General features: G+C 43.3%; 1 protein-coding gene across 6 annotated transcripts in view; it reads right to left on the reverse strand.

The window, feature by feature from the left end:
- The window catches only part of ZNF462 (zinc finger protein 462), a 90,685-nt gene that overhangs the window by 7,259 nt on the left and 57,077 nt on the right, over positions 1-26,349 (reverse strand). For all 6 annotated transcript variants that reach the window (XM_077172369.1, XM_077172366.1, XM_077172370.1 and 3 more), the window contains 4 exons: positions 12,005-12,269; positions 9,351-9,487; positions 3,823-4,046; positions 1,230-1,362 (listed from right to left, as the gene is read on the reverse strand). In XM_077172369.1, coding sequence (XP_077028484.1) covers positions 1,230-1,362; positions 3,823-4,046; positions 9,351-9,487; positions 12,005-12,269 — 759 coding nt within the window. The remainder of the gene's footprint in view (positions 1-1,229; positions 1,363-3,822; positions 4,047-9,350; positions 9,488-12,004; positions 12,270-26,349) is intronic.

Consider the following 26,349-nt stretch of genomic DNA (forward strand, 5'->3'; position numbering starts at 1 on the left):
TCCCTGAGGAATGCTGAACTCTGAGATGCACACGTGGAACTGGCATCCCTCCTATGATTTTTCTGCCTTCTAAGACTTTGTGCAGAGTATTTTTCTCTAAAACATAAATGGTTTACTATCCAATTGGCTTGCATTCTCATTTAAGTTAAAAGCCATCACTAAGTGCTCCTGAAGCGCTGCTGATAAGCACAAACTGAATTCATGCTGCAGGGACACAAAATAAGATCCAAGATGCTGGGGTCTTGCTGTTACAAGGTAAGAAGCATGATCTGAACCCCCCCTAGTTCTATAAAATACCTGTGAATCCAGAAATGGGAATTTTTCAATGCCTGAAAACATGGACAGAGATAAAATGTTCACCGAACATGGTGGTGTACCTTTAGCTGAAGTACACAGAACTTGGCTAAGTGGAGCTGTCAGCATCAAGAATTGGGTGGCCAATTCCTTCAAACCATGAGGGGACTAAAGATATTAAACGGTTGTTGCATTATAGGATGCATTGTTGCACCAGAACAAAACACAGTTACACCAGATATTGGAATAACTTGCCTTTCATGGGAGAAGGTTGTTGGAAAGGAAACCCTTCATTTAATTATCAGAGAACTTCTTTTTTCTCTGCTGATCTAAATACAACCAAACCAAAATTATATGGCCTAGCTTTGTTGAAATCAGTGGGATTACTCCTCAATACAAACCTAGGCACGTATTTAAATATAAAATGGTACAGACAGGTGGGCATGGATGTACCCTGGCTCTGGAGCTGCCAACTGCAGCAAATGCAAACAGGGCTGACTGTCTGACAAAGAATGCTGGGCAGAGAGATAGATAACAGCCCATAAAGCAGCCCTTCATCTCCCACTTGGGCAATGCCAAGTGAAAGCTGGAAACTGGTTACCAAAACAGAAAATCTGACAGGCCCCTAAAATACACTTACATAGTTTTCCAAGCCCTCATAGATGGTATCTGAACAGGCAGATTAGTCACAGATGCTATCTCATAGCATGTATTCTTTCTGAACAGACAAAAAACTTGTAAGGAGGGTTAGAAACACAAGATTCCCACAGGAGCTGTGTCTTCAGGAAATTCAGTAGGATTCTGTTACTATTTCTGCAGAATATGTGCTATCCACTCAACAGCTGACCTGGCATGGTTGGACTGGTGAGGCAGGTTGCAGTGCCCAAAAAAATCCAACAAAACCCCCCCCCAGCACATCAAAGAGCTGCACTGACCTCTCTCTTGAGCCTTGGGGCTTAACTCTTCTTCTTTTTCTTCTTCATCACTGCTAGAGCTCTCTGTTTTGCCTTTCATTTGCTCCAGCTGGTCCAAGTTAACCCGTCCAACCAGCTCAAAATTACGACTCACCTTTGAAAGAAACACTTCTGTTAGCACTCAGCACAATCACCAACCAGCCAGAAAAGTGGCCACAAATGCAGAACAAAACCAGGTACACCCCAAAGCCTGCTCAGCTCGAGGTGACATGCAGTCCCCATAACCAAATCAACACTCTTTTATTTCCAGGGCCAGTGATTCTTCCATTGCTGTTTATTCTGCATTTCTCATTTCTGGTTTCTTTTTGGTAATTAATGAGATTGGGTAAACCCCGCTCATTTCTTCATCCAAGAAATGTAAAACATCAAGTCGTATCCTCATTTTTATGGCATTATTCAGCTGCTGTGATCAAACACTGCTACCACACATCCACGCTGAAGGGGAACTCTCTGTGACGGGTTCATTCAGCTTTATTCATGAAAGGATGGTTCTTTTTTTTTTTTTCACTGAGCACATGGCTGCTGTGTGGCACATACACTCTCACTCATTAATAACAGATTAATTTTCATTACGCCCGGGCTGCGAAGTGCTTTGCAAACTGATACAGCAGCCTATAATGGGAACACTTCACCCAGCAGTCAAATTCAGCTAACCCTGGGGTGAAATGCACCCAGCTACTTAACAGCTCACAGCAGTATGTATGAAAGGAGCAGCTCAGGGCACAGGAGTCAGGAACTGCTCCACATCCAAGAGGAGCAGCAGCCCAGATTTACAGCGGAGGCGGAGAGCGCGGAGCGTGACCAGGACACCGAGGCTAATACTTGCTGCATGACAAGCGCCCCCTGAGCTCATTGATCACTGCTGGGAAGGGTTTTGGACTCATCTTTCATGCAGAGAGACAGCCCTCCAGCAGCAGCAGCACAGGCACTGAGCCAGGCGGGCAGAGGGGATGCAGAGGGAGCAGCGAGCGCCGCGCATCCCGCAAGGGGCTGAGTGAAACAGCAACACCCACTGGCTGCTCCTTACCCCTCTGTGGGAAAGGAAACGTGAACGAGCCCAAGGAGGATGTGGAGCAGGCTGCAGGGTACACCCAAACAGCAAAGGATCCTGAATATGGAGGTGTGAGGGTTCCTAGTACTGGGCTACAGACAGTTGTGATCAGGCTCTCGAACTTAACACATCACCCACAGAGGTTTAAACAAACAAACAGTGCAAGGCACTTGATTCAACTCAGCTCATGTGAAGGAAACTCTTTTTAAGGTGCACTGTACAACCTGGGTAGTATCTGGGCCCAGAACTTAAGACACAAATTGGAGAGGTATAATTTACCCCCCAAAAACGGGGAAATGATACCTTAAACTACCAGCACCACCACTGCAGGTCCAGATCAGAAGGGAGAGCTAAGTTAAGGGAATAATTATCCCAGACTGATGAACTGTGTCAAAAAACCCCAAGCAATAGTTCCTCTTGGGACACAGCAGGCACCAGGAGGTGTGGAACTCCTTCTGTACCATTTGAATCACAGAAGATTCTCCAGAAGTAATAAAGATGGCAGAGAGCCTAGCATGCCAACATAAATTAACAAAGTTTGGTTTTATAAGATGGCCAAATATTTTTTGAGCATGAAAACTGTTGTTTGTTTTTTTTTTTTTTTTTTTCCCTGGGATTCTGCTGCTAATACCTTCCATATTTTTTGGCTTTAAGGAAAAGTCATTCAGTCAATGAAGCTTTTAGTGAGGACCTTTAGTGGGCAGCTAAGCTCCAAGAGGGGAAGGCATATAGCTGCCTCCCCTGGAAACCTGCAAGGAAGCACTCTAGGAAATATTCCAAAACACATCTCAGTTCTAGAACTTACACATTTCTCAGCTACAGAAATTCAAAGCTAGCAGTCTGTGGAGAACCTTTAATGACTTCTCAAAGGCTGGACCTGATATGCTCTCAGGTAATCCACAAAAACTCCAAAGCAGTCTTAGCTGAGGACCTGGTTAGACTTGCTGTTTGTCTTTCCCTTGTTAAAGGTAAAAGGGGATGTATAGACCTCTTTGTTATTAAAATATGCGTGGCATGTCATGCTGCTGAAGTTACCAGAGCAATCCTGTGTTTGGAATCTCCTGCCTTTCACAGGGGCTGAATCACACTGCCTTAGTATTGTTCCACAACTCTTTCCCCACCCCCCCTTTAGATAAACCCAGCATACACAAGAGCCTTCTCCAGATAATCACACTCTGCAGGCAGCAGCAGTTTGCTAATTCTGATCAATCTGAACAGCTTCAGAAAGGATTATTTTTCAGTTTCTGAAGGAACGACAACAACAAAAAGATAAATAAAGAGAAAAATGAGAAAGGGGAGCACCACGTGGGATTAGTTTTCAGATTTGGGGAGGAAGAAGAAAAAATAACCCAAAGGGAAGCACAACATGGGATTAGCTTTCAGATTTGGGGAAGGATAAAAAAAAATAACCCCGGTGTCAAGCTGGCTAGCCAGACATGCAAATAAACCAATTCAGCATTTGCAAAGACTAGATCGCCACAAAGTAAAGCTAATGGGTCCTACCTTGTGCTCATCTCGAAGGTGAGCATCCAGCTCCTCTGTGTGTTTGGTCTCATAGTAGCAGAGTTGGCATTTGTAAGGTTTCAGTTCATTGTGCTTCTCTATGTGCTGCTGCAAGCTCTCGTCACTGGAGCAGGTGAAGGTACACTTGTCACAGCGGAAAACGACTCCCTGCAGGTACTTGGACAGCTTGGAGCGGCAGACCTCGATGGGAACCACCCTCTCCTCTGTGGGAACAGCACAACACTCACTCAACAACACCAGGAAAACCACCCTGCCCCTCTTAATCTCCGAAAGCCACAAATGCAGGCGTCCTCTGTGACTGGTGATGGGGTGAAGAGGATGGGAATGAAAAGGTTTTGGGGCCAAGCGAGACTCCCATCTATAAGTCAGAGGAGCAGAGCCTAGGAACACAAAACTCAGCCATAAATCAGCCCAGACCAAAAGTTTGTTTTTGTTCAGTACTTGACAGCAGCTGGGAACTGCTTCTATAAAAGAAATAAACAGGGGAGCTGCAGAGTGTGCTTCCCTAAGCATCATACACTGCTGGCTCTGCACAAATTGGAGCTGGTGTCCTCATCACCACACCCAAACCTGCCCTCTGGGCATTGAGAAGGTGAGCAAGGCAGCACTTCTCCCTGGAAAAAGGCTGTGCAAGTTCAGCCAGCAGCAGAACTTCCTGATTTACCCAAAGCCCAGACTCTGCACGCATGATGTACTGAAAATGCCCTTGCTGAGTTTTTAAACTCTGCACTCCCTCTAACAAAGCAGTGATGTTTAACAGAGCAGCAATTAATTTCGGTCATTTGACACAGCCAGAATCTGATGTGCCTCAACACTCATCTACTGTGGTTCCCTCCATGCTGTGCACACCAGAGAAACCCCAAATCTCACCCTTCAGCTGAGGGTCACCAGCAGATCCTCATTAAGGCTTTTGTTACCCAAACTGAGGGTTTTGAGCTAGAACGCTTGAAACTTAGCGCTGCTCCTCCGTATGCACTGCACACTAAAGGAGGGTTCTTTTTTGATTCTCCTCATCCAGCCTCATCCCCAAGGACAGGAGGGGAAAAAAAAAAAAAAAAAAAAAAGAGAAGCCTGAATCTCTTATGGTAGACATGAAGGCTGAAGGAATGTGAGACGTGGCAGTGCACACATGGATCTGAGCCAAAGGGCCCTTTCTTCTAGTGAGGAGGGTAAAATTACATCCAAAGACAACTACAGAAACACACACTCCCTTTACAGCAAGACCTTTTTTTTTTCTACAGCTCAACAAAATATTCCATCCTGCCTAGCTTTTCCCTGAGCACAAAACTTATCTATCTCCCAACTTCCTCTTTTTGAAGTTTTCCCCAAGGCTATGCCTTAACCCCCCAAAAAAACCCAAAAAAACAACAAACACCCAAAGACTCACAATTATTTTCTACACCAACAGCAGCTTCTCTAAGTATAAAGAAACCAAACAGTGGCCATTCAGGGTGGAAACAGGGGAGGGGAGAATAGGGCTTAAGACACAGCAGAATTCAAAGCTGTGCTGCTGAGATCACTGGAGAAACTTTTTACAAGGTTGTTGCAGCTGCGTGCTTTTGGGCTCTCAGAAATAAGTGACACAGCTGGTTTCAGAGGTGAAAAAGCCAAGGGAAGTTTTCAAAAACAGAAATACTGATTAAAATATTGTAACATTCACCTTTCCTCTAACAGCTGGCACGGATTAAAAAGGCTAAAACATGCCGTGGTATAAAACTTTAAATCTACCAGCCTGAAGTAAAGCAGCATTTTCTTATTCACATGAACAGAATGTATTACCTCACAACCACACACACAGAGCCCCCAAATCAAAGGCAACACAGTAAGAGCAGGGCAAAATAGACACAAATATGAACTCTAGATTGAAAGATTTCGATTTCAGGGAATGATTTTTAACTTTTACATGATGTGCTCATGTCAGTGAGCGTCCTCCAAGCTATGATTTTGGAACTTGTAGGGCTAGCTGCACCTGGAATGTTACATTTCTTAGGGTGATGCTCTCACCTCCAGCTTGCCCCTGCAAAGCTCTGTTTATTTAATTACTCATTTAGAATGCACTTATCATGTCTGGACAACCAACAAATTACAGCAAACCATAAATATCCCCACACAAAAATTGAAGAGGTAGCTTCCTTACCCCCGTGAGACTTCTAAGTTCCATCTGTGTCTAATCAAAGACTACTGCAGAAACTTCACAAAAAGACGTCCCAACAACGTGGAACAATTTTGCAAGAGTGGTAATTAAAAAATTAACGACAAAATAAACACCTAACAAAGGCATCATCTTGGTTCAAGAAGTCCAATCCTTCCACTAGGCTGGAATATTCAGGCTAATTGTATCAGGGAGTGAACTGAAAGGACATTAATGACTAACTATTCTCAGTACTGTAACTCAAAGCAGACATACATTTTTTGGCTCAAGGCTCAGGATTCTATTAGCCCTTAGTTGTAAGGAGAGATCTTTGTTCAGCAGCACATCAAAGCATATATAACTCAATTCCTTCCCTCAAAGGTAAAAAAAAGAAAAATTAAAAAAGCAGTCCTACTATCCAGACACAGACCAATTACTTGGTCATCCTGGGTTTTGAAAATACACATTTTTGCCTGGAAATCCAAGCTGCGCCCACAGAACAAGCAGTATTTGGATTCCAGTAGTCAAAAGCAAGCACTGCAAAAGGGTTCTGCATATATCTGTGAAGCTGTATGTACAATGGAAAATGCCATAAAAAAAAGCATGTACAAGGAACTAGGATCTGTAGCAAGGAAGCCTATGGGGAGGTGGGTAAATTTGAAAATTTACCTTAAAGGTTACTATTCAAAACATATAGGTGTTATTCCTTTATAAGGAAGAAGAAAATCACTAGGTTCTTTAAAGGAAGGATAAAGCATAAAAATTCCCAAGGATTTAAAAGTTTATCCAACAGTGAACTTGGTAAGTTGGATTCAGCCCTGGGAAAACACCAATATTCAAAATCAACAAGGGGAATGCTACTGGAAAGGGTAACAACAGGAGAAAAGGTGGCCAGGCATTGGCAGGGGCTGCCCAGGGAGGTTTGGAGTCCCCATCCCTGGAGGTGTCCCAGGAGCACCTGGAGGTGGCACCCAGAGCTCTGGGCTGAGGGCAAGGTGGGGACTGGCCACAGGTTGGACTCGGTGCTCTCAGAGCTCTTTTCCAACCTTGCTGATTCTGTGACACACTAATTGTGTAAATTAAAGGCTAACATGCTGCTAGATCAGGAATTCCCTGCCTCCCCTTCTCCCCTTGCCTGTCATAAAGACCAGGAAGAACCAAAGAGCCAAACTTCTCCCCACTGGCCTGCAGCACCCTCTGTACCCACAGGAGAGAGGCTGAACTGCCCTGGCACTGCTCAGGGGCAGGAGGAACATGAGAGAAGCTCTTGAAACCTCTTATTCTTCATGGAAAGCAAATTCCTTGCCTAATATATTTTTTTTTTTCTCACTAGGCATTCAAGCTTCTAGCTGATACTGCTTTCACCCTGTGAAATTCAGCCTCTGTAGCCACTCATTAGAAGGCAAATATATTCTCCATTTCAAGCACATGCTGGTTCACCAAGGATTAGGGGTGCAGCAACTTGGAAGTAATGTAAGAGTCATGCATCTGTAAACATGCCTTTTGCACAAAAGGGACATTAACTGTGAGAGGATCGAATCCTTCACTCCTGATTTTACATACTGCACCACTCCATCTACCTCAAAACTAATTTTCTTGGGCTGCAGCTCAGGGTTATGCCCTTGCATTGCCAATGCAATGGCCATAAAACAGGAAGGCTATCTCAGACTACATTGACTACCCCTCAGTCTCTTTTCCAGTGCACATTAAATCTTGTCAAAACCATCTGCTTCAGCTGCCACACAATTAAGCACAACAGTAGAGGGCTGTTTTTTAGCTGGATGTGTGCACAAGAAATCACTCTAAGTATGAACCCTGGATACACGATGTCAAAGAAAACCCTTTTGTGGCCTCTGAGACTCTTCATCGGCTATAATCCCATGTGCATTAAAACTTCTTTTACTCTGTTTTTTCCTCCCCCCCAGCACTGTGGTGTGTAGATCATCATTATGTCCTTTTGCCATAAGGCTTGCTCCAGCAGGAAAAACTCTTTGAGGTTGGTTTGTGCAACTGAAGAAAGTCCTACAGAAGAAAAGATCCACAGTTTCACTCATCCAGGAGGGGACAGAGCTGGTCAGAAACAGCTCTGCACAAGCAGTAGAGCTGCTTGAGCTCTTCCACTTCTGCAACTGGACATTCCCAACACCAAACCTATGTCAAGATGGAAAATACCCTAAACCCATCCAGTTCCCTCTGTTCTAAAGGCCTGGCATTGTCTGCTGGAGCCCTGGCATGGCCACAAAATGGAGAAAACCAGGCAAAATCTGACACAGCAACACCTCCAAGGGGAGGAAGTAAAAGCCAAAGCATCGGCCAAACCCTTGCAACCAAGTATGTCAGCTTTGTAATGTGCTTTCAGGTCATTTCTCCAGATGTTCCCTCACAGAAGCCGTGCTACACCTGCCAGATTTCTTTCTAGCCCTGCTAGAAAGAAATCTGAATTCTGCCAAGCTCACTGAGCTGGTACAAGAAGGACTTCAAGCTACCGGCACTGAGAAGTGGTATACTACATGGAATTACGACAGCACTTGTCACACCAGAATCTCCTCCAGGAAAAAGATGGCATGCAAAACCTGTGTTTGCTCACCACCAGTACCCCACTGTGAATCTCTGCCCAACCTGCACGCAGGCAGAGTGCCATCCCAACACATGGGTTTGGGTTTCGGCAGCCAACAGACCATCCACAAGCATCAAGTGTGATAGCTGTGGGCAGGAATCCCAGCCCAGAGAGCCCAAACTGCTGTCTCTTCTGAGCTACCAAGCCCACAGTTAATAAAATATAGAAATCCCTACTCCCACTTTTAGCAGGCTGAAAAAAAAAAAATATTTAAAAATGGAGAGGTGTAGACAGAAAAGGAGCCTTACAGTCAAGCGAAAAATGAGATAATTATTTTGTCCCTAGGAACACGGAGGAGAAAATACTCAAGGAATTTATCAAGGGATATTTTGAGGCCTCTATGGTTTGCTGATAAACCTTTTGGGTGACTTTATGATAGCAAGGCCTTTAAGACAACAAGGACACGGTCAGGGCACAACTCTGGACTAGATCAAACTTGCAAATTAGGGCAACTCTTTCTAAACAGGTGTTTGATGGTTTTTCATCTCCCCTGAGGAAAAAACCTTAAAAACTATCCCAAACCTGCCCTGTTTCAGCACTGTCAAACTTCGAATTTCACGGGAAATAAATCAAACACATCTTACAGAAATGAAATAAAAAGACAATCAAGGGCTAGTGACTCCTTTGACGTATTTGTCCTCATGTACAGAGGGAGGAAAAATTTAATGAAACCAGACTGAAATATTGAATGAAACCAGAACCAGGGTCCTGTCCAGCATTCCCCTCACTGGACACAGACATGGACATGGATGTTTTTACCTCTGTGCAGAACTATGTGGTCGATCATGTTGCGTTTGTATTTGGTGTGGTAGAGACAGAGAGGGCAGCGAAGGTCTTTGGGTCCTTCCTCGGGGACTGCCGAATGCCCGGCCTCCACGTGCATAGTAAAAGCAGATCTGTGAGAGAGGAGGGAGACAATGGCAGCAGTCAGGAGGGCAGCAGCGAGGCGCCACGGCTCTCTATAAGGGATGTGTGCTGTAAAAAGGTGCAGATGCCACTCAGCCCTGTCCGCGCGGCCCCGCAGAGGGGCTGCTCACATGAGCAACGCATGAGTGGAGGAATCTGCAGGCTCCTGCCCTCAAAGCAGCAAACACTCCTGGTGACAAGATATTCTGCTGCACGGGCTGCTCCGTACAGTCACACTGCTATAGTCAAGATAGCAGAAGAATTCCCATCCTTTCATGCTCGCTATCTGTCTTCAGGCTGAAACGTTCCGTGCGCCTTCTCCGGCGAAGGTTGAATTTTTAGCAAGTTGGACAAAATCCGTCAGCTGTTCTGGACTTGCAGAGGGGAGGACAAACTTAGTTCAGGCAGAACACATCCTTAACCATCTTGATCTAACCAGCTACACAGTTTAGATTGTGGGTACCAAAGGGATTTGTGTTCACAGCGAGTTTGGCACTGAGTTGTTTAACTTTCAAAGCATCAGCTGTAATGATCTGAAAACCCAAGACTTAGAATACTGTACTTATTAGTGTGGAAGAATGAATGGATACTTCACAGTACTTCTGAACCAAAAATTTCATGCTGGCATTACACTGGCTGCATACTTAGAAGTTGCAAGAGATACACTTAACAGAAGAAATTAACTGTACATCCATTTAACAACAAGCCCAGCTACTGAAATCAAGAGCTGTCTCTGGACTTGGGGCACTTGGTCATTTTCTCCTAAAGCAGTGATAAACCTTGCAAAAGCTAAGGGGCTTGACACATTGAACTAGAGTAAAAAGTGGCTTTGGACCCAATCCAGCAATCACTGAATTCGGCAGGTATATTTCTGTCAACTTTGGTTTAAGTTTTTAGGATGGCTTGAAGAGGGGATTGGCATGTTTTTGGGGTTTTTTTTTTCCCTCTTCCCTTTTTTAAGGCAGAAAATACGCTGCTATGAACGTGTTTAAATGCTGCCTGATTTATTTCATAATATCAAGGTGAAAGAAAATTGCACTTGAAAGACACAGACAGATTGGATCTGTAAATTTCTGGTAGTATTAAAGAGATCAATCAGGATACTAAACATAAGCAGGAAATTTTAACATGGGGAGAGCAAAGATGAAGCAACAAAGGGAAGATCCAGTGGATTCTCTCAGGTTTGTGCTCAACATTTTCTTCAACAGAACTCCTTCCCTTGATCCAGTCCTACTGCTTACTGTCACTCTTAACAAGTTTAAGGCCTCAAATGTCAGCTCAGGGTGTTATGCTTAAGGGCCCACCACACAACTGATGATGTGCAGTTCATCAGTTCAAATGATGAACTGCACATGTGCCTTTTTCTCTTTTCTTACAAAAGAGCAGCTAAAAACACACACACAAACAAACGCACAAGGCACCAAGCCTTTAAATTTAAGTAACTGGATTTTCTGAAATGTCTCTGTATGCTATCAGATATGCTAGAGAATAGCATCTTTCTATAATTTAAGCTAGAAAGACTAGGGGGGCAAATAAAATAACAGGAGAAGGGTTTCTTCAGTAAGGTGAAATAAATTCCCCTGCCACTGCTGGACACTTGATTGTCCCACGTTTCATGCTGGTTGTATGTGGAAATTACATTATTTCTGCAGAGAAAATTTTTCACACTTAAGGACAAAGGGATTATGAAATGATAGTTTTTGATTCTCAGACAATCTCAGAGAAGTAATGAGAGGTGCAGCAGACTGCCACACTACACTTCCAGAGGGCAGACTTTGGCATGCTTAAGGGACTGGCTGAGACAGTCCCCTGGGAGGGCATCCTGGAGGACAAAGGAATCCAGGATCACTGGATGTTCTCCAAGTAGAAAGTCCTAAAGGTGCAAGAGCACACTGACTCCATGTGCCAAAAGATGAGACTGGCACGGCTGGACAGAGGGATGTGTCTGGAACTCAGGGGAAAATTGAGATTTTGTGACTTTTGCAAGAAGGATTGTGCCAAGTGGACAACGGGGATGCTGTGAACCTGTCGGCCTCAAGTTGCACCAGAGGAGATTTGGATTGGATGTAAGGAAAAATTTCTTCCCAGGAAGGGTTGTCAGGCATGGGAACAAGCTGCCCAGAGCAGCGGCTGAGTCACCACCCCTGGAGGGATTTAGAAGATGTGCAGACATGTCACTAAGATTTAACACTGGGCTTGGCAGTGCTGGGTTAATGGTTAACTCGATGATCTGAAGGGTCTTTCCCATCCTAAACAATTCCATGATTCTGAAACCCTCTGCAACTGTGCTGCTGTCTGCAGCAGATGGTCCCGGCTGCTGCAGGAGAGGAGAAAATGGATTACATGGATGCTGCTGTGATCTGGCATGGCATTTCCTACGCTCCTCTCCCTGGTCAGCAGTGCCCATGTTCCTGTTGGCCATCAAAGACCTCAGAAGTCTTTTCAAGCGCTGAAACAAAAAAAAAAACCCTCACCAGTTCAGTTCATCTGTTCAGCAGAGTACTTACTTAAAGCCTGTGTAAAAGGAACAATCTTTGCACTTGAAGAGCTTCTTCCCTCCGTGCTTGTCGCGGTAGTGGCGCCGGATGCTCTGAATGTAACCCGAAGAGAACTCGCAAAATTCACAGTTAAGGATGGCTTCCGCTTTTTCCACTCCTGCAGCACTCCCAGAAAGTGGGATTGGGCTGATGTTGTTGTTGTTCCTGGCCAAAGCTGCGGACTGGTAGTGGTTCAACTGCTGCTGAACATCAGGAGGCTCCGAGTATGAAGAGTCTGCAGGGAAACAGAGCGGAGCTGTTATTCCAGGTGGATCAACAAATCTAAAAGAGGTCTGATGATGCCAGCTCCAGAACCTACTGGCTTTTGGAGGGGGTTGACCAGGCTGTTGGTTATGAAACTAATCCTGCTTTCTGAAGGGATTAAGAGGTGCAGCACTTCTTAATCTAATTTAATGTGTATTCTACAATTTATAAGGTGAGAAATATAAATGACGCTTTTTTAGATCTGATTTGGGGAGAAAATGAGTGACATGTTTAAATTAAAGTAGTCTAAAAAAGAAGCCTGATTTTAAGACACTTAATTTTTGAAGGTAAAGCCCTTTAATCATACTGCCAAATGTTTTATGTGTTTGGCACATAAAATCAGAGCAGATCCTCTCAAATATCTTATGCCAGTTCACACAAGGTGAAGATCTCGGACAGGGTACATGTAAATAATCTGTCTATATGGGAAAAAAAAATGAAGAAAAAATGTAATCTATTTCCTTTCTTATGCCAGTTCACACAAGGCGAAGGTCTGGAACAGGGTACATGTAAATAATCTGTCTATCTGGGGAAAAAAAAAAGAAGAAAAAATGTAATCTATTTTCTTTCTTATGCCAGTTCACAAAAGGTGAAGGTCTAGAACAGGGTACATGTAAATAATCTATCTATATGGAAAAAAAAAAAAGAAGAAAAAGAAATGGATACTCTTCCCTACTCATGCTGATGATATTAGAAATAAAATCATCATTGGAAAATAAAGATGCTTAATCATAAATTCCAGTAAAGCAAACTTTCAAGACACATCCCTTCTACAAGCCAGCAGAACTCTGCCACACCATTTTAATGGCATGTGGAGGAAACAAAGTCCAAAGATGTCTCAGTACTGAAACTGAAAGCTGTAATATGCTGGTTAGATACCCCCAAAAAGGAGTGTGGGGGGAAGGAGGGTGGTGTTGAACCTTTCCCAACACACTGCTTGAATGTGGAGGTTAGGAATTCATCTGCTTTGTTCTACATAACCCACAGCTGCCCATGAATGGCACAAATCAAAGCAGATGAATAAAGCACAGATGAACTTCAGTGCAATTTTCCTGAATAGAAGACAAAAGGCTCTTTTCCTAAGCTTTCTAGAAGGGGGAAGAAAAGCTAGGGGAGGGGGGAGGTGGGAGGGAAGTCAGGACACAAACTGTACCAGCCACCTCCTGCTTTGATGTGTTCTTCATTTTCCAAAGCTGAATTCCCCAAGGCTAGATATATAAGAATTCCCTCACAGACACACATTTGTGGGAACTTAACACCATCCAATCCAACCAATTAGTATGGGGAAACAAAAGGCAAACAGGCCTATACAACGCTGAATGTGGGGACTTCTCCACCTGTCTTCAAAAGAGCAAAATGCTTGCTTTCTTTTCCCACTGCCACAGGCAGGGGGTTACACATGCCCAAGAAATGAGTAACAAATAATGACAAGGGAAAAAACCAAACCAGACCATGAAACAAAACAGGCACAGCAGGTAAATGTCTCCAGGCTCCCCTGGCTTCACCACCAGGTGTACATAGCAGAGAGGAAGGCAGAGACATGAAAGATTCTGGCAAAATGGGTTTGTTTTTCTTATCCAAGCCCCATCAGCTGAGTGAGGCTGGATTACAAGGCAGCATTTATCATCCCTTGCTTCCACCACTTCCACAGCACGTTTGTTCACCAGGAGGGCTCACAGTGAGCTCCACCTGTTTAAATGTCAAGGCTTTCCTTCCCCTGTGTTTGAAGCAGGCTCCCCACATCCTTTACTTTGGCACAGGACAGCCCTGAGGAGCTGTGAGCCCTCTGCAGAAGCCTCTCTTCTCTCAAAGGCAGCAACTGTGGGCTCACCCCTCCTTTGGAACAGGACCTTGAGGGCTCAGATGGGATTTGCTGACTCACTTCTCTGGGCTACCAAGTTCAGTGATTCTAAAAGCTCAAAACAACTGTTAGGCAGATCTCTTGGCAAGGGTAAGGCAGCCTGAAAAGAAAGTTCATAGCATTTGAAACAGGGTTTTTTTTTGTTGTTGTTGTTGTTTCTTTTTTCTCTTTGTTTTCTTTTTTTTTTTTTTTTAATGTGTTCTAGTCAAACTACTCTGAGGGTATTGAAGTCTACTTTGTGGCTCACTTGTTCCCCTCTTGAGGAAGAAAAGATCAAAAATTTCCACCACATCACCAATGTTCCTGGTCACAGTCCCAGAGCTATCCATGGCTAAGAAAGCTACAGGTCTAAAAAACCATTCTTTCCAGGAGAAGGAAGTTCTGCTGTTGTCCACAAGATCTACTGTGCTTCAGATGTTTTCACTCCCCCTATCATCTGGTGTCTATTATTCCAGATTTCGGACTTTCCATCGGTTATTTACACAGCCCTGTGGAATCTGGTATGTGAAAACTGCAGAAGCAGACAGTTCCATGTAGATTCCCACACACAAAACCAAAAAAATAAAATAAAATGAAATAAAAAAAAAAAGGCACATCAAGTAGCTTTTTCTCCCCGTCATCATCAACAGCCAGAAGAAAATTCTACCTTTCACACAGGCCACCCCACAGCTTTTAGTAGGTTGCTTCATTACACTTGAAAGAGTCATGACATTTAAAGAAATTTAAAAAAGCCATCTGAAGAGTTTTTCCAGTGGGTTGTACCCTTGAACAATGGCAGCATGCAGGACCTAGTGTACTCCTTGCCTTTCTCCCTTGCCAAATTCCTTCATTACACTTGCTGCAGCACAAGATTTAGCACTTCCTGAAGGAAAACACTCAGGATTAACACATGTGCACAGGGCTCCTGATGGTGTCTGAGAACCAGCTCACCAGACAGCTCCCCTGGCATGAAGGGGCAGCCCAGCTCCACCAGGAACACCCTGGACAGAGGCCAAGGCTGACTGAAGGCACAAGGAGGAAGTTTTCCACTGGGTTTCAGTGAGCCCCACCTTCATTATGCCGCTCCAAAACCAGCAGCAGCTGACCAGAGCCTGCCTCCAAAGATGCATTCTGGCACACAGAATGCAAACTGCCAGCAAATGAGGAACAGTGGATGGGGGTGAGCTTTGGGATATTTTTTTTTTAAATTTATTTTTTCAAAAGCAGTGTCTTAGAGAAGGGCCAGGGGATGCGTATCCACAGTCACAGAGCACTGCTTTAAAAACTGCATTTTTCCTTGCTCTGCTCCTGCTGGAAGAGTGAGCTGATGTTCCAGACACCTTTTGGAGGTGCTGCCCCAACAAAGGAGCAGAGCTTTTCCTCCAGAACTGACCCAAAAACTGAGTCATGGACATACACAATGCAAGTTCCACCTCTTTTTATTCCTGCACCCCCAAGCAAAAAGGGCTGGGTGCACTCTGATAAAGTGTTAACAGCCTTGGCCTAGAGCAGGAAGGGGGTTTAGCCATCCAGGTCTGAAAAAAAGTAAAAAAGAAAAGCCCTAAAAGCCTACAAAACCAGAAAGCAAAAAAACATTTAAAATAAGCAAAAGGAAGATTTAAGAAAATTTGGATTAAGTACATGTAAAACACAGCAGCAGCAAATAAACACGAATGGAAGGGAAATTAAGAAAAATTAAACACCAGGAAGTACCATTTACATTTTAAGGAAAAAAGACACTTTTTTTTTTTTTTCACTCGACAGCCTTAAGGCAGCAGAAGAAAATAAAGCACATTCATATATGCAATGAAAGGGAAGAAAATGGAACACTTAGCCCTGACTCATTTGAAACAACCAACCAAACAAAAAAAGCCCACACCCAAAACACTGAGACTCCTTTTTAAAGACCAATTTTATTCAAAACGAATGGAAGGACTTCACTGTGCAACTCCAAAAGCAAGATAACAGCATAGGATGATCTGAGATAAAATGAAGGACACCTACAGACATGTCAAGAGGCAAAAATTAACACTGATTGCTGCAGTTAAAAATGGAAAAAACAGTGGCAATGCTGCGAATCTCAATTTTGAGATTTTACATATGGCATCTACCTACAAATTACCTGCACAGGACAAATAACAAGGCCAACAAATAATGTAATCCCTGCCAGCACCTCTGCATCTAAAAGGCATTATCTCTCCTTAGTACAGAAGGGCATTTTTATACCCCAAATTCCAGAAGCTGAAAGGAAAGCAGGAGAAATGATTGTCCATGGGGTGATTTATCAACACAGCTGTATCTGAATTACTGCTGGATTCCAGTAAGAACACACAAGCAAGTCTCGCTGTGTCCCTCCAGGGGCATTTCCAGAATGCTTAGAACACTAAAATCCCTGCTCAGGAATGCTGTCACTCCAAAAACTTCATCCAGAGTACAGTCCCAAGGACTGGGACAAATCTGAGTCTGCCAACAAATCTGGAAGTTACTACCTCAGCCAAAAGAGCAAGTAATGAAAATTCAGCTTGATTCCCTGCATACTCCGGGGTCACACGCTGGGGAAAAAATGTACAAAGAAAATACACAACGAAAACCCACCACAGAAGCAAAATGAAAATCCAAAGTTTCATTGGATCCTGTGTAGCATATAACATGTTTGAGATACCTAAACGAAAACAAAACTTTGGGATCCCTTCCAGGAGGAAAAAAAAATGCAGTTTCAGATCCCGAACTGAAAACATAAATTTACACAGAAATTCGGCGATGTTTCAGCTGTTGGCAGGTATTTTCAGAGGTATCAATGAACACCACATGCAACAGCAAAACACTTCCACAAGACTCCTAAACCCAACAACAAGAGGCCAGAAATTCACCCAGACACGTCAAAGTAAAGAGACACTGAGCAACAGCTGAGAAACAAGTGGGAAAAGGACTTTTCAGAGGGAGGAAATTAAAGCACTGCTCTATCCTTTCAGGGTGGACAGAACCAGACATATGTAACATAAACACTTTGATGCCTGCAGAGTGATGGATAGGGGTGGAGGGAGGAACCCTGCTCAGGAAAAGCAGCTGTTGGAGTGCACTGGAAAGTGACGCTGTTGATTTTACAGAATTTCAATAATTTAATAGCTCAATGACCAGGAGGAGTCACTGGGAGATAAAAGTGAAGACACCATGCCCTCCTGGTATATTCACACAGAAACATCAACCAGTCAAAAGAGACCAGTGTTTGTAAGAACAGAAATTAGGGACAGAGATGTTTGGCTCATGAGATAAGGAAAAAACCCAAAGGGAATGTATAAATAAAAGAAAGTGCTTAGTAACACTTTGGGAGGGAAAAAATGGAAATTAAATATTAATATAGGCCTAGGACATTCTGGATCTGCGAGGAAATGTTCTAGAGAGACTAAGAAGAAAATATTTGGAGTGCTATTTAATTTTATCCGAATTCATTCATAAAAAGAAAATTTCTGTGAAGAGCGACAAAAAAAAAAAAAAAAATCCAAGGGTTTCAGAAAAGCAGCAGTCTCCTCTGGATAAAGAATTTGTAGCACCGAGTAAAGATGCAATGCTGCACCAAAGAACACCAACAGACAACATAAGGCAAATTGCTATTTTAAAATGCTTAAGGAATAAGCGTAAGGGTGGAATTTAGGAGATTTAGGAACACAATCCCTTCCAAAATTCAACGGGGCTCAAAACCACCAGCTGACTGAGTGGCAGGATTGCACATAGCCATGAATGGCAACAGCTTGAAAAGTGGGAAGGTGGCGAAGCAGGGTGCCATACAAAGATTGTGAAGACTGCACACATTTGTTCACTTTATGCCACACAGCACTGACCTGGAAGGGAGAGTATGTGGGAGGGTGAAATGTTCTGGCAATAAATTAAGCTGAGGGGAGGGGAAGAGAGAAGAGACACAGACTCAGAGAGATGCAACTGAACGCTCATGAAGAAGCTCAGGGAAACAGACAGTGCAAGTCTTGTTCACTGAGTGCCTAAAAACAGAGTGTGAGCCTAGTCCTCTACCTAAATTCTGATTTCTGCTTAAGAACCTTTACATTGCCAGAATGCTACGAGTGAGAGATAACAGACACAAAATTTGTGCCCTCACTTGCACGCTCCCAAAGAAAAAAGCAAAGAGTAACCACAAAGTAAAGAAAATAAAGCCCTGGAATAAAATCACCATTTAGACAATTTGTACACCACTACTACCCCCAAAAAAACTCCACAAAAAAACCCCATCAAACATCAACCCCAAAACAAAACAATAAAAACAAAAAAGCCCCCAAACAAAACCAAACCTTGTTGGTGGAATTTATTTCAGCTTTATCTCTAAAGACCACTTTTTGGATCATGACAGACCAGCTTTTGTGAGAAAGATATTACATGTATTTCAGAAGACAGCAATGAGAAAGGCACATAAACTATGCAATCTTGTTTATTCAGAAGAAGCGAGAGAAGCTATATCCACACTTCTCTATAACTTTGAATTTCTTCTGAATTTGTGTGCATACCATAGCCCTGACTGGGACTGAGACAGCACAGAGGCTATGCAGCTTCTTGTGCTAATATCCAAGGAGCTTCCAAGGGACATAAATTTCACCTCTTAAGACAAAAGTAATAAATAATTTTTACCATCTGAATCACTTCCACAGAGGGACTCTCACCCTGCTGTCTGTACAAGAGTTTTGGAGTTTCACAGTTGAGATCAAGAGTGCCTACAATAGTCTGCAAAAGATGATGCATTTGAAAGCAGCAAGAACTAATTAAGATCTAAGGAGGAGCAATATAATTGATGAAAAAAGCTATACCACAGTCCTTCTGTAAGAAGAAAAAGATCAGTCCAGGAGATCCCCATGCTCCTCTGTTTTAGAGTATTCAACACCACCAGAATTTCCCATTTGCATGAGCTTTCAAGGCTGGCACCACCCGGGCTCTGCTGACGCTGTGATTTGGAAGGATCAGTTTAGTGCTCAGGAAATGCTTCACCATAACTTCCAGTTATCCCTTGTTTTCATCTCTTCTCCCCACAACAATATTTCTTTCCTGCCCTCTAATCAATCTAACTTTCCTGTTCTTTAGGTGACTTGGCTGCTTACTGGTCACATTTAGGCTGCACACAACCCTCTCACTGTCAACAGAATCAAATTCCATTGCCTATATGCAGGATTGCACTTAAAACCAGGATTTCTGCTACATATCAAACACTGGGACATCCATGATGTTACCTATTTCCATAAAATGCATAAAATGAAAAGTTTGCCTAGCTATTCATTATACTGTTGAACCAAATTCAACCTTCATAAATGGAAGTGCATTTACAGAAGAGGGGGACACAAACAGAATTGGAACTAGCTTTAGCAAGACACTGATTTAACCAACCTATTAAAAGGACTTACTGGTAACAGGCTCTTTTTGGAATTCACAAAGTTCTACTTCAACTGATTCTTCACTCAAGACAATAATCTACCAATCAACTTTTTTCTTTTTCGTCAGTAGCCATTTGATCCTCATGCTGTTGTGTTCCATGAGTTCCTTCTCATTTTTAAGGACAATTCATCAGGTAATTTTCACATTTCCTTCCCTATGTGATCCTCTACATATTTGTATTAATACAAACACAGTGCCACAAACACACATGTTTCTGTCACCTAAATGCTCACTCTCCTCTAAGGCTTGAAATGAAGAGGAGCGGGTGGGTGGGAAATCAATTTATCAAGCAATCCTTATTGGCATTCTGGCTTTAAAACTGGCCCTAAAAATTACAGTGGCAGTATGTGGGCACCAAGGATTCATTCTAACCACAGAGCTCAGGAACCTGAACTTGTGTTAATTTGTTCTGGAGACCTCCAGCACACACCTTGACATTATTTTTATTGCCAACAGAAAGTCCTCATCTCCATCACCGGCTCTGAGCCCAGAACACTCTGGGCAGTGTTTTCAAGCACTTGTAGTAACAATGTTCCTTAAAGAAGAAATAAAACCAGCAACTTCAATGTCAAATCTTGGGCTGTCAACTATGATGATAACACACATCCATTTCAACAGAGCTAAAATGAGCAAAGAAGTTTTACCTCTCTGCCAAGCACCAGATCCCTCCAGCACGTTTTAAATCAATGGGATAAACTGGAGTCTCAGGTGACAGGGAGGATATCAGTGAGGCTGACAGAGAAGGCTGTGATATGTGGGCATGATGCTCTGCAGAAATGCCCTCTTGCACACCCTGTACCCCTTTCAAGCATCCTTTTCACTCTGTGTTGAGTGATCACAAACGCCCCAGGCACGCAAGAGATCAGCATCTACCACTTTGTTGTCCTTTATCCTGAACATGAAAACCAGAGCCAAAAGAAACCAAAAACCTCAGAAAAAAAACAAAACAAAACAAAACAAAAAAATAACCCACCACCAACAAAATCCCGACCCACAACAGGAGTCAGGATATGCTTCCTTCTTTCTCTCTGGGTGCTATCAGGTAACTTCTTTCTGCATCAGATATTTCTTCCTTCATTAATTTCTTAACCTGCCCAAACATTTTGTCTTCTCCCAAGCCCAGGCAAGCCTTCCAGGGCCACAGCAATCCCACCACAGCAGCGTGGCCAACTCCACACCAGGCTGACAGTGACCTTCTCCAGCCTGTGTCCTGCTCAATCTCAGCTTTGCCTTTGCCCATTCAGCTCAAGCAAAAAAACAGCACCAGAAAAAAAAAAAAAAAGGCAAAAAAAAAAAAAGCACAATGAACAGCGAGCTGACACTCCCCTCAGCACAGCCAATGACATCTCCCTCTGTTCCACCAGCCACAAAACAGTTCTCAACATGCTGCAGGAAAAGGCCAGAAGCCAAACAACTATACCCCAGTGGAAGAGAGCTTCAGAGAACAAGGTCATCCCCCTAGCGCCTCAGGACCTTGGAACAGCGAGGAGTTTGTTCAGTAAAAGTGGAGGTGAACAAGCCCTGTGCTTGTTCCACCAGTCCCTGCCAATCTGATGGAGGAGAAAAGTCCTATCTGATCCAGCATCTGATGTTTAGCTTAACACTGACCACAAGGAGTAAGACAAACCAACAATTACCACAGAGTTTTAAAAGTACTGTGAGGCAGCGTGGCCACTGTGGGAAGAAGAGCAAAGGCTGAGGGGAAAGCAGGAGCTTGCTCTAGGTTAGAGAAAGAAAGAACACAGCTGGGGAAAATGAAAAAAAAAAGCAGCCTGCAGGTAACACAGGTTAATCTGATAGTTCAGAGTGAGCATGAGGCATCACTCCTGTGGGGCACAAAAGCAGGGAAACAAGCAGAACAAGCAGACAGCTCCTTGCAGCCCAAGTGTAACTACAAAAGCAAAACCATCTTCTATTCTGCAGTATGCAGATCACCACCTTGCATCCTTAACGCGGACGCAATCCTTCCATCTCACCTGGCAATTAAGGCAATTAGCTGCTGTAGCTCTGCCTGGATTTGCCCTGCAGTCACTACTGGCTCTCTGCCCTTCCAGCCAAACTGCAGCGAAACAAAAGGGCCTGAAACTTCAAAAGAGGCTTTGTCCAAGCCCTCCTCCCAAAAAAAACCACCCCAAACCCAGAACTAAACCACATTCTGCTCTAACACCAAGTTTTCTGGCTGCGACGACTGACCCATTGTGATTTTCCCCAGACAGCAGCAGCCATAAAACACAAAGACACATAAGCAACAATACCAGAGAAACAGCACCAAAGGGGAAGAAGGGACCACCTTAGGAACTTTCTGCCCTGATTGCAAGGTTAGAAAAATATCCCTTATCAAGAGTAACAGTGCACGTGAATAAAAATAAGCAAGTCAGCCACAATCCATGATATGGATTTAAAAGACTCAACAACAATGAAAAACAGGAGAACCCAAAAATCAGGGTAGTAGTTATGTCTGGCCACACGGGAAGCCTGCCACTCTCATCTGAAAGGTGGAAGGCAGAATCATGACTCACTGGCACCAGATTTGTGGATTTTTCTTGAAATGGTGCCTTGCTGCCCATAGTTCTCCCCTCGTTCTGGTATTGCATGAAATTGCTTCAGCAAAACCTGCCAAAGGCCCTCTGCATCCTTCAGGGGTTCATCTGTGAGGCAGCACAGAAGAAGACATCCAGTCTGATTATGCACTATCTGCTTTGGAGAAGTGTGCAGAAATGGGAAGGGATTTACAGTTCTGGAACAGCAGTCCAAGAAACAAGACTTAGTCAAGCAGTTTTGTGCCCAGCCTAGCCCTGGCAAAGCAAGCAGATGTATTTATATTTCAGCCTCTACATGAGGCAAAGTTATTTTCCACTGGCAAAGGCTAAAGTTCAGGAAAAAAAACCTGGAACAGGGCACTGGATGTTTCACTTAGCAGTTTTCAATGCATTTGCTGCTGCAATTAATTAAATTTAATTAAGATGTTGACATACCATGTACTGGGAGACTCAAGAGATCTTCTAGTTCTGACCTTACTTACATGTAGTTTTGTGATGTGTGCTGGTATTAATGATAAATCCTGTTTGGTTTGCACAGCAGTGAAAAGCACAATTATTGAACTTCAAGGGCACACAAATAGTGTGCTACTTTCTATAGATCAAGAACTGGAGGCCAGTAAAAAGAAATGGACTTGCACCACAGCAGCATGACTGAGGAGACATTAGAAACCACATCCAGGTCTGTTTAGCCTGGCACTTTGCTGTTTAATTTCGACAACTCAATATTCTTAAACACTAAAAGTTTTAAAAGCTGTAATTTTGAATTACTGCACGCAGCCTTGGCACAAGGAAATTTATGAGGCTCCAAATCTGCCAGCCTTATGAACAAAGAGCAGTGCTTTGCTCTACAACATGCCTAGGCCCAAGGGGTTATTTTCAAAAAATAAAGGGCTACTCCAAAAATCAGTAACAGCAGCCAGAGCAATTTAGGACAGGTATTTCACATGCTCTCAAGAAGCCTCTGCTGTGTTTGAAGGCACAAGATGAAACTGTTCATCAGCCTGTTAAGTCATTCTGCTTTACTTTACGGCAAGGGGTTGAGCTCACGTGTCTGCAGTTTGTGAGAGGAGGGCAGATCACCAGCCCCTGACCACAAACACGGCAATTTTAAATTCATAACCCCACTCACACAGGCAGTGTCTGTGGCCACGTGCTCTGCCCTCAGCTGATGATCCCTCTGCACACACAGCTCCTGCTGCTGCGCCGTGTTTTCTCACGCTCAGCCACACAATTTCTGTGTGTCTGCTCTGTGTCTCTGCAGCAGCTCTTTCTTATGGAAAGAGATGGGAGCATTCCATCCTGGTGCCTTGGAAATGCAGATTTTTTTTTTTTTAATTTTTTTTTTTTTTTTTTTGGATTACATTGCCTTGCCCTCAATAGGAGCAAAGCTGGGAGCACTTACCTGTGACACACATAGCCCCACAGGATGACACCACCATCAAAAAAAAACCCCAGAAAACACTTTCTGGCCGGAGATTAACATGAATGCAAGCTCTTGCTCTCACAAAGGCTGAAGGAATTTGGAAGCAGATCCTGTGAGGAGATTCATCCAGTCCTCCCAGCAGTTTGCAGCATTTCCATTTACAATTAACTTTTGCTGCTCACGCGCTCAGAACTATTAATGAACATTTCAGTGTAAATTGAAAATAAGTAAATTCAAACAAACGAGCCAAACACTCATGCAAATATATAGCAAACCCCCACCATTTCCTTCTTGCAAGACAAAAAAAATACTTGTGAACTATCAGGAGAGCCAAAGAACATTTTACCACAATGGCAACCTCATTGCGTCAACAAGAGCTGGGCACTACAAACTACAGAGTGCCCCTATACCATGAAAACCAGAAAAATAGCACTCATGACCAGTATTTTCTGGGAATTTTTTGTGTCTTATCTGTAAGAAGAACACCCACAAACCAAAATATCATCACACCACACGCCCCCCAGAAAACCCACAGAGTGCTTTACTTTTGGTTAGAAAAGGCCACAGTGAAAACAGTTTCTTTATGTATTAAAATACTGCCCAGCAGGCAAAGAGGGGTAGGATAAAAAAGGCAGGATCTTTGAATGATGCATCTGTAAAAAAAGCCTTCTCTGCTGACCAACCCAGAGTGACACCAGCACCTTCTTGCACTACTGCCCTGAGAGAAGCACAGAGGCTCTGAGTGATTGTTATTAACTGGACTGAAGAGGTTGCTATGCCTTCTAATGACACCAGAATTATAGTTGGCAAGGGATGGTCTACCCAAAACATTCAGCACCTACTCCACTTCAGCTTCAGTTCCATGAAAAGCCTACCAGGCACCCCAAAAACACCTCTGGGATGTGCAGCTGAGTACTCCAGATTAGGTCTGCTGCTACCAACACAGAGCTGAAAGAGATGAGCCAGAGAAATATGAGTACATTCACCTCTTTCAATGGATGGATGGGTCCAAAAGAACAAAAGGAATGATCTAAGGAAGGCCCGTCAGGGAACAATTTTTGCAGGGAAAAGAAGCATCACAGAAGTCCCACTGGGTTGCTGTTGCAGAGCAGCTCTGTTCATGCACTTTGCTGTTGCAATCCAGCACCCTTCTCCCTCTTCCACATTTTTACATAGCTTAACAATCCACAGGATGAGTCCTGCCAGCTCCCCAAACCACCCTGCTGCATTTCCTACTCCAACCACAGCATCCATTCACAGGCAGGAGCAGCTCCTTTCTGCAACCACTTCAATTACACAAGCCTGCTGCACACCCACCAACCTACAAAACAAGCTCCCTAACAATGGGATGCAGCTTTTTGTCTGCCTCTCACCCCAGCCCAGGTTCAGTGCTGCCTCCCTGGTGAATTGGCTTTGATCATGGCTCACACTGCAGGTTATTCACACACACCAACAAACAAAAATCCAGCTTCTCCACACCACGTGAGCCCTTCCTAATACTCCAGCTGGACATAACAGTGCCTGCATTTTCTATTATTTCCTATTATTCCTATTAGTATTGACCAGTTGTTTCATCTGGTCTTGCACACCACCTGTGACTCACAGGCCTGGGCCACGGAGGCAATGATTTATTGCCTTCTAAAAACCCAAAAAAACATGTGATGCCACAAGAGCAGCCACCATTAACCTCATCTGCAGCCAATTGTAGAATGTGAAAAAACTACTTAAAGCAGGTTATTCCTTCCTCAAGCAATGCTGAAAATGCTAACACTATTATTGTAACACCTGTACTTGTCTGATGAGCTCCCCAGTGGGTGGCTTCTATTATTGTCAAAGTGACTTAACCATTAACCCCATTTAAAGATGATCTAGCTAATTGGGACAAATTTGGCCTTGGTCTCAGGCTGTAATACAGGTCTAGGTAACAAAGTCAACCCAGTGAAATGCTGTTGTTAACAGAGACATTGTTTTAACTATTTCTAGGAAGAGTTCTTAAAGGCTGCAAAATCATCCTCTACGGGTTACAGCAGGTATCCTGAATTTTAACTCCACTAATCAAGAGTTTGAGCTCCTGGGATAAGGAAAATAAAAAAAAAAAAGGTAACTGAACCATCCTTCCCAAAACTGAGTATTGTCCACACACCAATAACAAAAGACTGCTAACACACAGGAAAGGCTTGGACAGCTACTGAAAATTATTCTCCACTTCTTAAGTCAGTAGTGGAACATTTTATTTTAAAAGCAGAAAAAAAATAAAAATAAAGCAGTAGAACACATCTCAAGATGTACTCAGCTTGCTGGATTAGCTTAAGCTAGCATTACCAAAAATCTCAGTAGTTGCACTGTTCCAGACAACCCATTGACAAATAGGGTGTCTGGGAGCAGCTGGTCAAAATCTCTTGTTAAGATTCTGACTCTGACCCAAAAAGTGACTTGCTAAATCACAAAAATATCTTGCCTTGTTTTTTTTTTTTCCTTCAATGAGGTATTTTTATGCTGATTTACTTATTTCAATTCTTTTTAGCCATTTTCTGAACTTCCACTCTTTCTGATTTCACTTTCAGTTTTTTTGTTGTTTTTGTTTGGTGAGAAACAGAGGAAAATAGGAGACCAAAAATGCTACAAAACAATTACAGATAATATCTACCTCCCATCCTTAGTTCACCAGTATCCCAAGCAAAACAGCAAACAACAAAACTCCTGCTGTTTAGCAGCTAGAACCACTCAAGCTTCTGGAAAATAAAAAATTATTTTCCCCTCTTCTGACACACCTTCCATACATTCCAGTTCTTTGAACATCTGCAAATATTCTCCTTCC

Source organism: Agelaius phoeniceus, chromosome Z, assembly GCF_051311805.1.
Source record: "Agelaius phoeniceus isolate bAgePho1 chromosome Z, bAgePho1.hap1, whole genome shotgun sequence".
In the NCBI taxonomy this organism is placed as follows: domain Eukaryota; kingdom Metazoa; phylum Chordata; class Aves; order Passeriformes; family Icteridae; genus Agelaius; species Agelaius phoeniceus.